The sequence below is a fragment of the Paramormyrops kingsleyae genome, chromosome 4 (genome assembly GCF_048594095.1).
Source record: "Paramormyrops kingsleyae isolate MSU_618 chromosome 4, PKINGS_0.4, whole genome shotgun sequence".
In the NCBI taxonomy this organism is placed as follows: domain Eukaryota; kingdom Metazoa; phylum Chordata; class Actinopteri; order Osteoglossiformes; family Mormyridae; genus Paramormyrops; species Paramormyrops kingsleyae.
This window is the reverse complement of record NC_132800.1, coordinates 25,940,988-25,953,137: the sequence shown is the minus strand read 5'-3', so window position 1 is coordinate 25,953,137 and position 12,150 is coordinate 25,940,988. Positions and strand designations below refer to the sequence as shown.

Below are 12,150 nucleotides of genomic sequence, written 5' to 3'. Positions count from 1 at the left end.
CCTTTCCTGTCTTCTCCTTTCCTCTCACATCCTTTACATTTAAGGCATTTAGCAGACACTCTTATCCAGAGCAACTTCCATTTTTCCAAATTCAGGGACAGTCCACCTGGGCAAAGTGGGGTTAAGGGTCTTGCTCAGGGACCCAATGATGGTGCCAGAGGTGGGACTCAAACCCAGTATCTCATGGTCCAGAGGCAAGCCTCTTAACCACCATCCTTTCCTTTCCTTCCTTCTTTCCTTTCCTTTACCTTATCTTTCCTTTCCTTTACCTTCTCTTTCCTTTCCTTTACATTCTCTTTCTTTTCCCTTACATTCTCTTTCCTTTCCTTTACATTCTCATTCCTTTCCTTTACATTCTCTTTCCTTTCCTTCTCTTTCCTTTCCTTTACATTCTCTTTCCTTTCCTTTACATTCTCTTTCCTTTCCCTTACATTCTCTTTCCTTTCCTTTACATTCTCTTTCATTTCCTTTACATTCTCTTTCCTTTCCTTTACATTCTCTTTCCTTTCCTTTACATTCTCTTTCCTTTCCTTTCAGCACGACACCTACCAGTGTTGCCAAGTCCACTTATTATAAGGGACGTTGGGCTTTCTGCTGAAGTCGCTGCATTTTTTGGGCTTGTTCTTATTCAGAGGTTGTGGTTTTAGGGCTTTTTAACGTAATCCTCATTTTTATAGGCCTAATATAACAGATTCATCATTCCAAGAATTTCTAATTTTACTGACAATTATATTACAGACTCAACCCATCATTGATCAAACGGCATTAGACAGCTGACATAGGCATATGTGCATAAAAATGACATAATGCCATCAAATGCTTCCTTCGGTTTAGACTATGCTTGCATAGAAATTTTCCCTCTGGGATCAATAATGGTCTGGCAGACCAAGGCATCGATATGGTGGTGAGAAACAAAAAGCCTTAATTTAAGTAAAATCAATGTCTGTTTTCTAAACCCTTCAAAAGACTTACGCAAGTACAGAAACACACACCAAACCACATAGCACAGGAAAACACAGGGAGATGAGACACCGGACAGTAAGGCACACACAGTGGGTGATTTATACAACAGCTAAAGAGGATCAGAACGGGTTCACGCACGATACAGGCAAGGGCGCATACAACAATCCGAAACACAAGTATTCACAGTTACACAAACAAGGTTCTATTTGAATTTCCCCAGCGGGCTCTGGTTCTATATTAATCTTGGTTATAATTTATTTTTTCATACCGTCATAATGTCAGTACATTATACCACAGTATATCGTTGTTGGACAGTATTTCGATTTTCCAAAGCAACGTTATTGTTTTTCATCGGGCAGGGGGGCAGGTAAAAACAGTCGGTGAAATCCAAAAGAGTTTCCACCCTGTGCTTTTCAGGTTCTTTAGAGTTGACGGATTCTCCGTCTGATTTTCATGTTAATTCACTAGTTTCCTTTCTGGCTAGTTTTAGCCATTTTGGCTAAGCTCAATTAATGTAAGAGTTTTTTTATTTTATTTTTGACCATAATTTGATATTTAATGAGTGGCTAAAGGTTAATTAAGAGTTCTTATGGTGATATACCACATAAATTTGTATCCCTCTCGAATATTTTCTTTGTGTTCTGATATTTATGAGTTTATTTGTGTAAAATGTGCAACAAAGGAACATATTTAGGCCTGGTTTATGGCAGAAGATACTAACTATGTAAGAAATTACTGTCACACTAATAAAAGAAAATGATAAATGAAAACTTTAGAACCACGCCTCCAATATTTCAGTTACTGTTGTATGCATGTTACGTGTACAAGGAACACACATACTATGGCAAACACAGGACACACTGTGTTCCATGTGGTCATGTATATATATACAGTATATATGTTCCATCTCACTTTGGACACTGGGTTTATTTGGGGCTTGATTTCTCCGTCTCACTTTGGACACTGGGTTTATTTGGGGCTTGATTTCTCCGTCTCACTTTGGACACTTGGCTTATTTGGGGCTTGATTTTTCTGTCTCACTTTGGACACTTGGAGAAATCAAGCCCCAAATAAGCCATCTCCCTTTGGACACTTGGCTTATTTGGGGCTTGATTTCTCCGTCTCACTTTGTATACTGGGTTTATTTGGGGCTTGATTTCAGGGGTGAGGTTGCTTGGCAACACTGGCACTTATACTTCAGATTTCAAAATGCCATTCATAAGACATGTAGTGTTACAATATTACTTAACCATAGATTACGTGAATTGAATACATTATGTTGTTTCACTGCATCTTCTGTAGGGCTAATATGCAGTATTTTAAAAATATACAGTAGATGGCTGATAATATTGGGTTCTCCAACACCATCCAGCACATACACATGGCACAGGAACTTTTTTCTCTGTCCTACTGTAGTTCCCCTTGAGGCAGTTCTGGAACCCTTTTTTAGTCCCTACTCCAGACTTTTCATCCAAACACAAGATGCTTTCACACCAAAGTTCTGGAACCTGGTCCCCGGTTACAAGTTCCTATGATGTCTTGACTGAGAACTTTTGAAGCTCCTGGATCTAGAAAATTTTGCAGGGGATGAAAGGATGGCATGAAAAATTTTAAGGGATTGCAAAACAAAAACATTATTTAAATTTTTATTATTATTATGTTATTACATATTTTTAAATTATTTTATTATAATATAGTTTGGGACCCCTGTCTTAGAAGTTAATGGACCAAATGGTTTTGCAGAGGTGAGACCAAAGGAGCATGACAAGCTGAAGACATTTGCTTTGTGTTTTATTACAGTTAAATCTTACGTTCAGGAAAAAGCTTGCCAAGGTATGACGTGAAACTCAGTAAATTTTAACAGGCTTTAACTGAGCATTCCTGCTAGCCTGAGTCACTGGGTCCAGGCTCAGTGGGCGGAGCAGCCCCACGATCCAGCTGGAAATAGATTTGGCTACATTTCATGTCATACTTCACAGTGACGTCTCACTGATGCACATTCCAAAACTGTAATCCACACTGCAAGCTGGCTGGTTCGCAGTGCTCAGGTGCAAGGTGCGCAGTAAAATAAATAAATAAAGATTAATTAATATATGCAGAATATCCACTGATGTCTGATCATTATGAGATCATTATGAGATCATTACAGTAACAATGACATAATATAGATATACAGGAATGATAAACAAAGGTAGAGTATCAATAGCCTATTTTTCTTTTTTGCTGCCAACTGAATTTATGAGTGAACTCCCAGGCGATCCGTACTGTGACCAAGCACGTTTGAGCCAGTTTGTTTGACTAGAGTTATCGCTCCATACCAGTTTCACCTCTAATGGCAGCTGAGCACGGAACACAGACATGATGTCAATGATGCGACTAACCCATGCATGCGCACAGAAGTGTTTTTAAAGTATTTTAAAAGCACTGAGTAATAATATTCAAGTACTGAAATTCAAGATATTCAAGATATTGTTTCAACCAACCAATTGAGTGTGAAGAGTCACAGTTACAGAGTACTCAACTGGTTGATTGAAACATAATCTTGGTCTGGATTTTTACTTTTGGAACCTGAATTACCCACTTCTACTTGAAGGTGAAGATTTAGTACATCAGATGACACAAAGCTCAACACTTCTTAAATGTAAATGTAAGCATTTGTGTGACCACTTCCTATAGCCCAAGTACCCAAAGTAATAGGCTGTGTCAAAGTCTCTGATCATGCAGTTTCTTGTCATGTGAGCTATCACAACATCACTCAAAGTGCACTGCATAATGTGCACTGCATAATGTGCACTGCATGCTGATCACAGAGTTCCATCCTAAACAAAGCATGTTTTGTTTTAGTTCCCACACCATGACATCCAGGTATTCCTGCCAGATAATGTTCTGCTTTTCACAGAGTTTTGTGCTTTGATGTTCTCCTGATACACATCTTGTGATATACTGTATTCGGTGAAGCTTCACATTAACTGCACCTTCATAATGCATTCATTATGCATTCATAGTACATTCAAAAGCAACATGTAACTATACCTTAACATCCTAGCATATTTTAACAGCTTTAATATATATTAAAAACAAACATTATTATACAATCACAATGTTCTTTATTATAACAAAATGTTTGTTATTAATGTATATTAAAGCTGTTAAGCTATGTTAGGATGTTAAGGTATAGTATGTTATGGTATAGTTACATTTGAATTACATTACTATTCCTTTATTTTTTATGACAAATTATGACAAACCTGATGCTGCTATAGCAAAAAAACAGAGTTGCTTTCATTTTAAATCCTTTTACACATTTTGACCTGTGCAGTTTAAGTATTGAATGCTAAATGTTGCTAGATGATGATCATTACATCATTTAGAAACTTCCGGTGATATTAAGGTCACAATGAGGATCAGAAGAAATGTTTCCCAGACGATGTAAAGTTAAATAATCAGTTTTAAACAGCTTTTGGTGAACCAATGCCATGATTATAGACTAGATCTTTTTAAAATCAGGCTTATGTAAGGCTGAGCATTTTTATCCATGATTTCTAAGCCAATAAAGACTGTGTGGTTTTGTGAGACAAATTAAAGTCTGTCTGCTGGTTTCTGCGGCTTTGGGAAGGTTAGGGTTAGGGTTAGGGTTAGGGTTACGGTCAGAATGAGAACAGACATACTAGTCTCTGGACATCTGTCTGACCTCAAGGGTCTTAAAAGAAAACGTTTTGAATAAATCTGTTGGATGTGTACATAAATGTGTAAGAAATCTTCGTAAACAATGAAGAACCAACAAAAGAGCATTCTAAGCGATCTCAATAAACTCCACTTTTACTTGGCTTATGGCAGACTGAAGGCTTTCTGGAAGGTCCATTCCACCTACTGAGATGGAGTATGGGCCAGAAATGAAGACAGAACTGTATCAGTCAAGGAAATCCCGAAACACTGGCAAATTCACACGTTACCATGCCATTCACCCAGACGCGGGCAAACGAAATACAGCAATTTAAAGCTTTACCATACATAGTGATTTTCTGTCTTTCATTACAAAGAAAAGGAGTGACATCAAAGACAATATCTTGGATATGTGTTGTATATCTGACAAGAATTTTACACATCACAGACAAGATGTTTCATTAAGTGCAATGTAGACTGTAAATCCCTGTACCCTAGAAAACATGCAGCCAGCCCTAACCTGTATCTCCCCCAATCAACAACAAAAATGCTGTGAGCAGCAACGTTTTCAGACTATGGAAGTATCTTCCTATTCAGCCTCGTCCTGAACTTCCCCAGTCTCCATACAATGTTAATAATACTGCTTCTTCTCTTCACAGTTAATATGTGTGGCACATATATACAAGATCAGGTAAGATTGTTTCGCAATTTCAAAAAATTGCGTCTATTAATCTATTGCAGGTCCGACCTCCAACCATCTGCACAGAATCACCATCCCCAACATTCTACAGCTGACAGCAACACTCAACTTCAAATGGGCTTGGCAGGGGGGGGGGGGGGTAACTTTTAGCTGTGTGGTCATTGCATTGACAAATAACAATAGACTGATTCAGCTAAACAATAACAATGACAAACAATGGCGTTCACGATGGCTGTGATTGTCCCCATTATTGCACAGTCAATAGACGCATGCAATTTTGGTGGAAACACATTCTCTGCATGTGAATGTTCAGCTTTCAGTGATGTGACATAACACACGTCACACTAAACAGCAGAATAGCGGATGTGTACATTACTGAGCAGGGACATGTTTCCCAATAGCATAGCTGCTTATAACATTAGTAACTTAAACCAGGGGTGCCACACAGCACATGAGCTGAATCATTTATGGTGGAACAGGGGAAGATCTAAGCTACACTGGGCTCCGGCCCCCCAGGATTGGAGTTGGGCTCCCCTGACTTAGATAGTCGGAACCATGCACCTGGTTCAGACGATGTAAGTTGGAGTGGATTGGTTGCAGAGTTGAGTGTCGTTCCACGCTATTGGCTTGCTGACGGTGACCATGCAGACTACAATACACTAGACCTTCTTTGATCAAACTGATCAGGTACCAGCATCTTGATCTTCGTGAGGGGAGTCCAAGAGCTGCCTGAAATCTAGTCTTATATTGGATCAACAGCTGTGATCAATCAGGGTGGATTAAAAGGAATATTAAATAGCCTCACTTTGCTTTGGCTTGTTCTTTGTGTCCTAATGCAAGATGACTAAGACTGCATTAGCTCTAAGACGTAAGAGATACACGGTGTGCATCTAGAGTTTCCTTCAAACTCAGTCCAACGGATTTTCATATGATTTAAGTCATCGCAATTATGTAACATTTTCATGCTGGGCGAACATAAAGCAAACGTGTTACTTAAAGGGAAAACGGTGATTTAAGACACATTTACAAGTACACAATTTCGCTAAAGGCACCACTGAAAAACTTTCCCGAAGAATAGTAAAACTTTAACGTGCCAAACCTTAGGGTAGCCCGAGATCTCCTATAGGTAGCAGCGAGGCACAGCCCAGAATACGACAAGCGATCTCGAGAAGCATACAATTTGAAGAACCCATACAGCTACAGGTTTCCTGTCGTGCAGAAACCAAAGAAACACGTCTCAGGTAGAATGCAATTTTAGTCATTTTTGTTTGATAACAATACTTTAAAATTGATCATTTCAATTATTATTTTGAACTCGGGAATCGTGATTTGCTCCGTAAATTCCATTTAAAAGTCTAATCATCAGAAAATTAATTGCAACGACATGCTGAGAAGCACGACCGACGTCTGCCTGTCTCTCATTGCGGTTGTCATCACCCTAGCAGACGGTGACCGAGTCGCTGTGGTTAATTCCACCGGCTCCGTTTCAAACACCGGCGGGTTGTCCGGCGTTAATTTCTCGGTCAGTAATGCAGACACATCTAGGAGCAGACAGAAGCGGTACATTTCACAGAGCGACATGATCGCCATCGTAGATTATCATAACATGGTCCGGGCAAATGTCTTCCCACCAGCAGCCAACATGGAGTACATGGTAAGTGTCAACTAATTACTTAAAACTATGACAGGTTATTTCTCCATAAGTAAATGCATGCAGTCATTTGTAACTCAGATAAATACATGTAATATGTGCTACAATATGTAAAATCGTGAACATTACAAACGTAAATGTATTTATTTGTTAAAATTTTATTGTAAATGATAGTTTACAATGACCACTATTTTGATCACTGTAGCATATTTACATTACCAGGTGTTTTTAAGTTTGGTAGTCTATTTTTAGTTAACACTAAAGCTGGATGCTAAATTGAATTGGAGGACAGAGGAATGCGACATGGCGTTATAAATTATAGATCGTATTTTATTTCTGAGGATCACAAGTCCCCACATAAAAGTTTAACTGACGGTTTGAGTTGGGTTGGGAAATTATGTCATACAAACCCCGCAATTATGTTATCATTATCCATGTCATGGTGCATTCCTATATAACCACTCAAGATATATATTCATATCTGACTGCAGTGGACACACGTTATATTCTAAAAATTGTGAAGATGCCTTCAAAATAACCTGTGTAGACATGCCTAGAGCTCACCGAAGACTGGTCTCCAAATGCAACCCTACATTTGACTCCTAACGTGACCACCATCAAGGATTTGGTCAAGCCAACATCTCTGTCCCTGCCCACCCAGGTCTGGGATGACGGCTTGGCCAAGTCAGCAGAGGCTTGGGCGGCCACATGCATCTGGGATCACGGGCCGTACTATCTGATGCGGTTCTACGGCCAAAACCTCTCGGTCAGGACGGGCCGGTATAAAACACTTGCATCTTATTTCTTTGGGGGCGTTTTTCAAACGGACCAGCTCTGCCATTGATAGTCACGAAAGACTGATATCTTTATTCTGCTGACATACATATTTATAATCTTTTGTAGTAGGCCTAATGGTCAACATGTGCCTTACATGTGTCTCATCAGTCCATAGGAACAGACGCCCTGTTCTGCGTACAGTGTGTGTCAGTATTATCTGTACACTATAGGGGCGTTTGTTACAATGGGGCCCCTGGCCAAACTTTGCAGTTAATATATACCTTTAGCAATACTTTATTTTCAAGGGGCATTTATGTATTTAGAACGGTGGGGATTCCAGACATTGAGATGATTCTGTAAATTTTTCCAGAAAGCGTCCGATTTTAACAATGCTCGCCCTATGTGTGCGTTTTTATGCGAACCTGTGAAAAGTGTGCGTGTCTGACCCGCAGCTTCTCCTGACTGTTCAGCTTCAGGTCCATCTTGCAGCTTGTGAAGCCTTGGTACGATGAGGTCAGAGACTACGTGTTCCCCTACCCCCGAGACTGCAGTCCCAGGTGCCCGGCGCGCTGCTATGGGCCCATGTGTACACATTACACTCAGGTACGGCTCACGGGTACGGGCACGCTGAGCCGGGCCCACGAGTACGCGTTACACTCGGGTACGGCTCACGGGTACGGGCACGCTGAGCCGGGCCCACGTGTACGCGTTACACTCGGGTTCGGCTCACGGGTACGGGCACGCTGAGCCGGGCCCACGTGTACGCGTTACACTCGGGTTCGGCTCACGGGTACGGGCACGCTGAGCCGGGCCCACGAGTACGCGTTACACTCGGGTACGGCTCACGGGTACGGGCACGCTGAGCCGGGCTCACGAGTACGCGTTACACTCGGGTTCGGCTCACGGGTACGGGCACGCTGAGCCGGGCCCACGAGTACGCGTTACACTCGGGTTCGGCTCACGGGTACGGGCACGCTGAGCCGGGCCCACGAGTACGCGTTACACTCGGGTACGGCTCACGGGTACGGGCACGCTGAGCCGGGCCCACGAGTACGCGTTACACTCGGGTACGGCTCACGGGTACGGGTACGCTGAGCCGGGCCCACGTGTACGCGTTACACTCGGGTACGGCTCACGGGTACGGGTACGCTGAGCCGGGCCCACGTGTACGCGTTACACTCGGGTACGGCTCACGGGTACGGGCACGCAGAGCCGGGCCCACGTGTACGCTTTACACTCGGGTACGGCTCACGGGTACGGGCACGCAGAGCCGGGCCCACGTGTACGCTTTACACTCGGGTTCGGCTCACGGGTACGGGCACGCTGAGCCGGGCCCACGTGTACGCTTTACACTCGGGTTCGGCTCACGGGTACGGGCACGCTGAGCCGGGCTCACGAATACGCGTTACACTCGGGTACGGCTCACGGGTACGGGTACGCTGAGCCGGGCCCACGTGTACGTGTTACACTCGGGTTCGGCTCACGGGCACGCTGAGCCGGGCCCACGTGTACGCTTTACACTCGGGTTCGGCTCACGGGTACGGGCACGCAGAGCCGGGCCCACGTGTACGCTTTACACTCGGGTTCGGCTCACGGGTACGGGCACGCTGAGCTGGGCCCACGTGTACGCTTTACACACGGGTACGGCTCACGGGTACGGGCACGCAGAGCCGGGCCCACGAATACGCGTTACACTCGTGTTCGGCTCACGGGTACGGGCACGCTGAGCCGGGCCCACGAGTACGCGTTACACTCGGGTTCGGCTCACGGGTACGGGCACGCTGAGCCGGGCCCACGTGTACGCTTTACACTCGGGTTCGGCTCACGGGTACGGGCACGCTGAGCTGTGATCTGAGCTGTGATCTGAGCTGCAGACTGAGCCCTGGTCATCACAGCTGCCAAGCACCATGATCGACTTCCAATACACTCCTAGGTTTATTTCCCTCCACTTCCATGCTAAATGGACCCGTTAATATAATATCCCGACCTGCTGTGGAAGGAAGGCTCAGTGGGCATTGCTGTTTCCGTTCGAGTTGGCTAAACCTTCTCCCCGCGTCGGTGGGGGTTTCCGCCGCGTACTCCAGTTTCCGCGCTGGCTCCAAATACACCCCCCTCGGATAAATACCCGAGTAACTGTCCTGAAAGGTTTAATGTTCGGATGGTCGAGTTCAAAGAGTCGACAAACGGCGTAAAAGACCGTCAAAGTACATCTCCAACAATGAAGGTGGCCTTAAAGCACGGCGATCGTGAACACGCTTCCGTTTCTCCGCAGATGGTGTGGGCGACGTCGAGGAGGGTGGGATGTGCGGTGCAGACTTGCTACAATATGAACGTCTGGGGCTCTCTGTGGAGGAGGGCCACATACCTGGTGTGCAACTACTCCCCGAAGTAGGTATCCATGGTGCAACTACTCCCCGAAGTAGGTATCCATGGTGCAACTACTCCCCGAAGTAGGTATCCATGGTGCAACTACTCCCCGAAGTAGGTATCCATGGTGCAACTACTCCCCGAAGTAGGTATCCATGGTGCAACTACTCCCCGAAGTAGGTATCCATGGTGCAACTACTCCCCGAAGTAGGTATCTGTGCAGTGAGGCCGCTCTGATATTATTAAATTAACAAGAGAACAAGGAGGTGAGCGATTTATTACAGCCGGCTTGGTTGCCACGGTAATTTATGTGTTAACAGCCGTATAAACACCATTTGTGCATTTAGGAAAACATTGGGCCTCTCAGAGGGTTTCCATACAAGGACTGGTCAGACGTAGCAAAGCCCTAAGTCTCGTAGTCTGAGCAAAATAATATGATCCAAATGCACCAAATCCTGCGAGGAGCAGATAAGGGCAGCTCTGCTGACTGCTTCATTGTTACAACCACAAGGCCATAAATGGGAATTAGCTGGACTATTTCTAACACACAGAGTTTTATTGGTTTAGAATAATATTTCTTTTAGTGTGTTTGGATGGGGCCGTTAATTAAAGTCACCATTTCTAATACATTTACCAAAAAGCAGATGGGCCTCCTGACATATTTTGGCATTTTTATGTTCCTAAAACAAGTGTGTTGTTATAACTGTAAGGCTCTGGGCGACTTGGCTGATTTTCCCCGAGGCTGGATGCGGACCACAGCTCTGACATAACCTGGATGTTTCTGTCCTCTCCTCGACAGGGGGAACTGGATCGGGGAGGCGCCCTACCAGGTGGGCGTACCCTGCTCGGCCTGCCCCCCCGCCTATGGGGCGTCCTGCAGCAGTAACCTGTGCTCCCCCGCTGTCAGCTCCAACTACCTGTACTGGTTTCGATAAGCTGCCTTTCACCTGTCCAGATGGCTGGCACCTTGGACCCCCACCCCCCCGTGTAAATAATGTTTCCAAGAAACATTTCTTGTTCAGACCCGCTGACGCTCCAGAATCGCCTAGCAACCCCAGACCTAAGGCTTTCAGCACAGAGTACTTTACAGCGGTTAGTTACATGAGTTTTTTAATGTCACAGACATTTTTTTAATGAAATTAAATGTTCCCATTTTATGCATATTGAATACTGGTATATTTGTGTGTAAATGCAAGATCGAACATTTCTGCACCATACACATTTTCCCGTTTCTATTAAACGTGTCAGTTTCTCATGGTCCATTTCATGATCAAACAAGGTAAAGTGTTTCAGTACTGGCTGAAATTGCTCTTGTACTGTATGGCAGTTTTGATTGCTGAAACTTAAAGAATGCCTAGATGAGGTGAACTTTCAGGCACAGAGTGACGTCTGCCAGCTGTAATATAAGGCTTTGAATGTTGCACTAGGCTTTTATAACCTTAGGAATGTTAATACACGGTTATGGAAGGTGCTATTATCTTTTAATTCATGGATAGCTATATAATATTCCTACATTTAGCGTTCTTTAAAATAAAACATTTAATTAAAATACAAAGAACATGAATTCATGAAGGTTTTAATCCCTATAAGAAGATTCATGTTTGTTTATTGATGAACTGTTTAAGGATGTGATTTGTGTATGTAGGAAAATCTAGTGCACTGGTTTGGTGATTGCAGAGCGTGTAATACTGCCAAGGGAATATTCACGGAAAGGTTTGTTTGGGGATAGTAGGGATTGGGTGGTGGGGGCTGGCTGCCGTTACACGACAGCAGCACTGTCATGTAACCGTGTAACCCTTAAAATAGCTGCCTTACAGCCATTTAAAAAACAGTCAATAAACGGATCAATTTATGGGCATTTTTATGTACGGAGTCTAGTGCACAGAGCATCCACACTCATGACTCAATGGTTTCATCACAATTAGATTTGCTTTATCTTTGTAATGTTCAGTTTCAGTTGTATGAATGCAGATGAGTTTTTTCTAAAGAAAAAATAATTAAAATTCAAAGTAATTTAAAGAATTAACTT

At 43.5% G+C, this 12,150-nt stretch overlaps 1 protein-coding gene across 2 annotated transcripts; it reads left to right on the top strand.

Annotated features, from left to right (window-relative positions):
• The first annotated feature begins 6,169 nt into the window (after window positions 1-6,169).
• pi15b (peptidase inhibitor 15b) lies at window positions 6,170-11,282 on the top strand. Of its 2 annotated transcripts, none has more exons than XR_011990219.1 (5): window positions 6,170-6,980; window positions 7,639-7,757; window positions 8,225-8,357; window positions 10,027-10,328; window positions 10,921-11,058. XR_011990219.1 is itself a non-coding variant. In XM_023845493.2 (5 exons), the coding sequence occupies exons 1-5, from the start codon at window positions 6,711-6,713 to the stop codon at window positions 11,054-11,056; spliced, it is 774 nt and encodes a 257-aa protein (XP_023701261.1). In that variant the 5' UTR covers window positions 6,170-6,710; the 3' UTR covers window positions 11,057-11,282. The 2 variants fall into 2 exon arrangements, 1 of the variants encoding a protein (XP_023701261.1); XM_023845493.2 differs by having other exon boundaries at window positions 10,027-10,142; window positions 10,921-11,282.
• The last annotated feature ends 868 nt before the right edge of the window (window positions 11,283-12,150 follow it).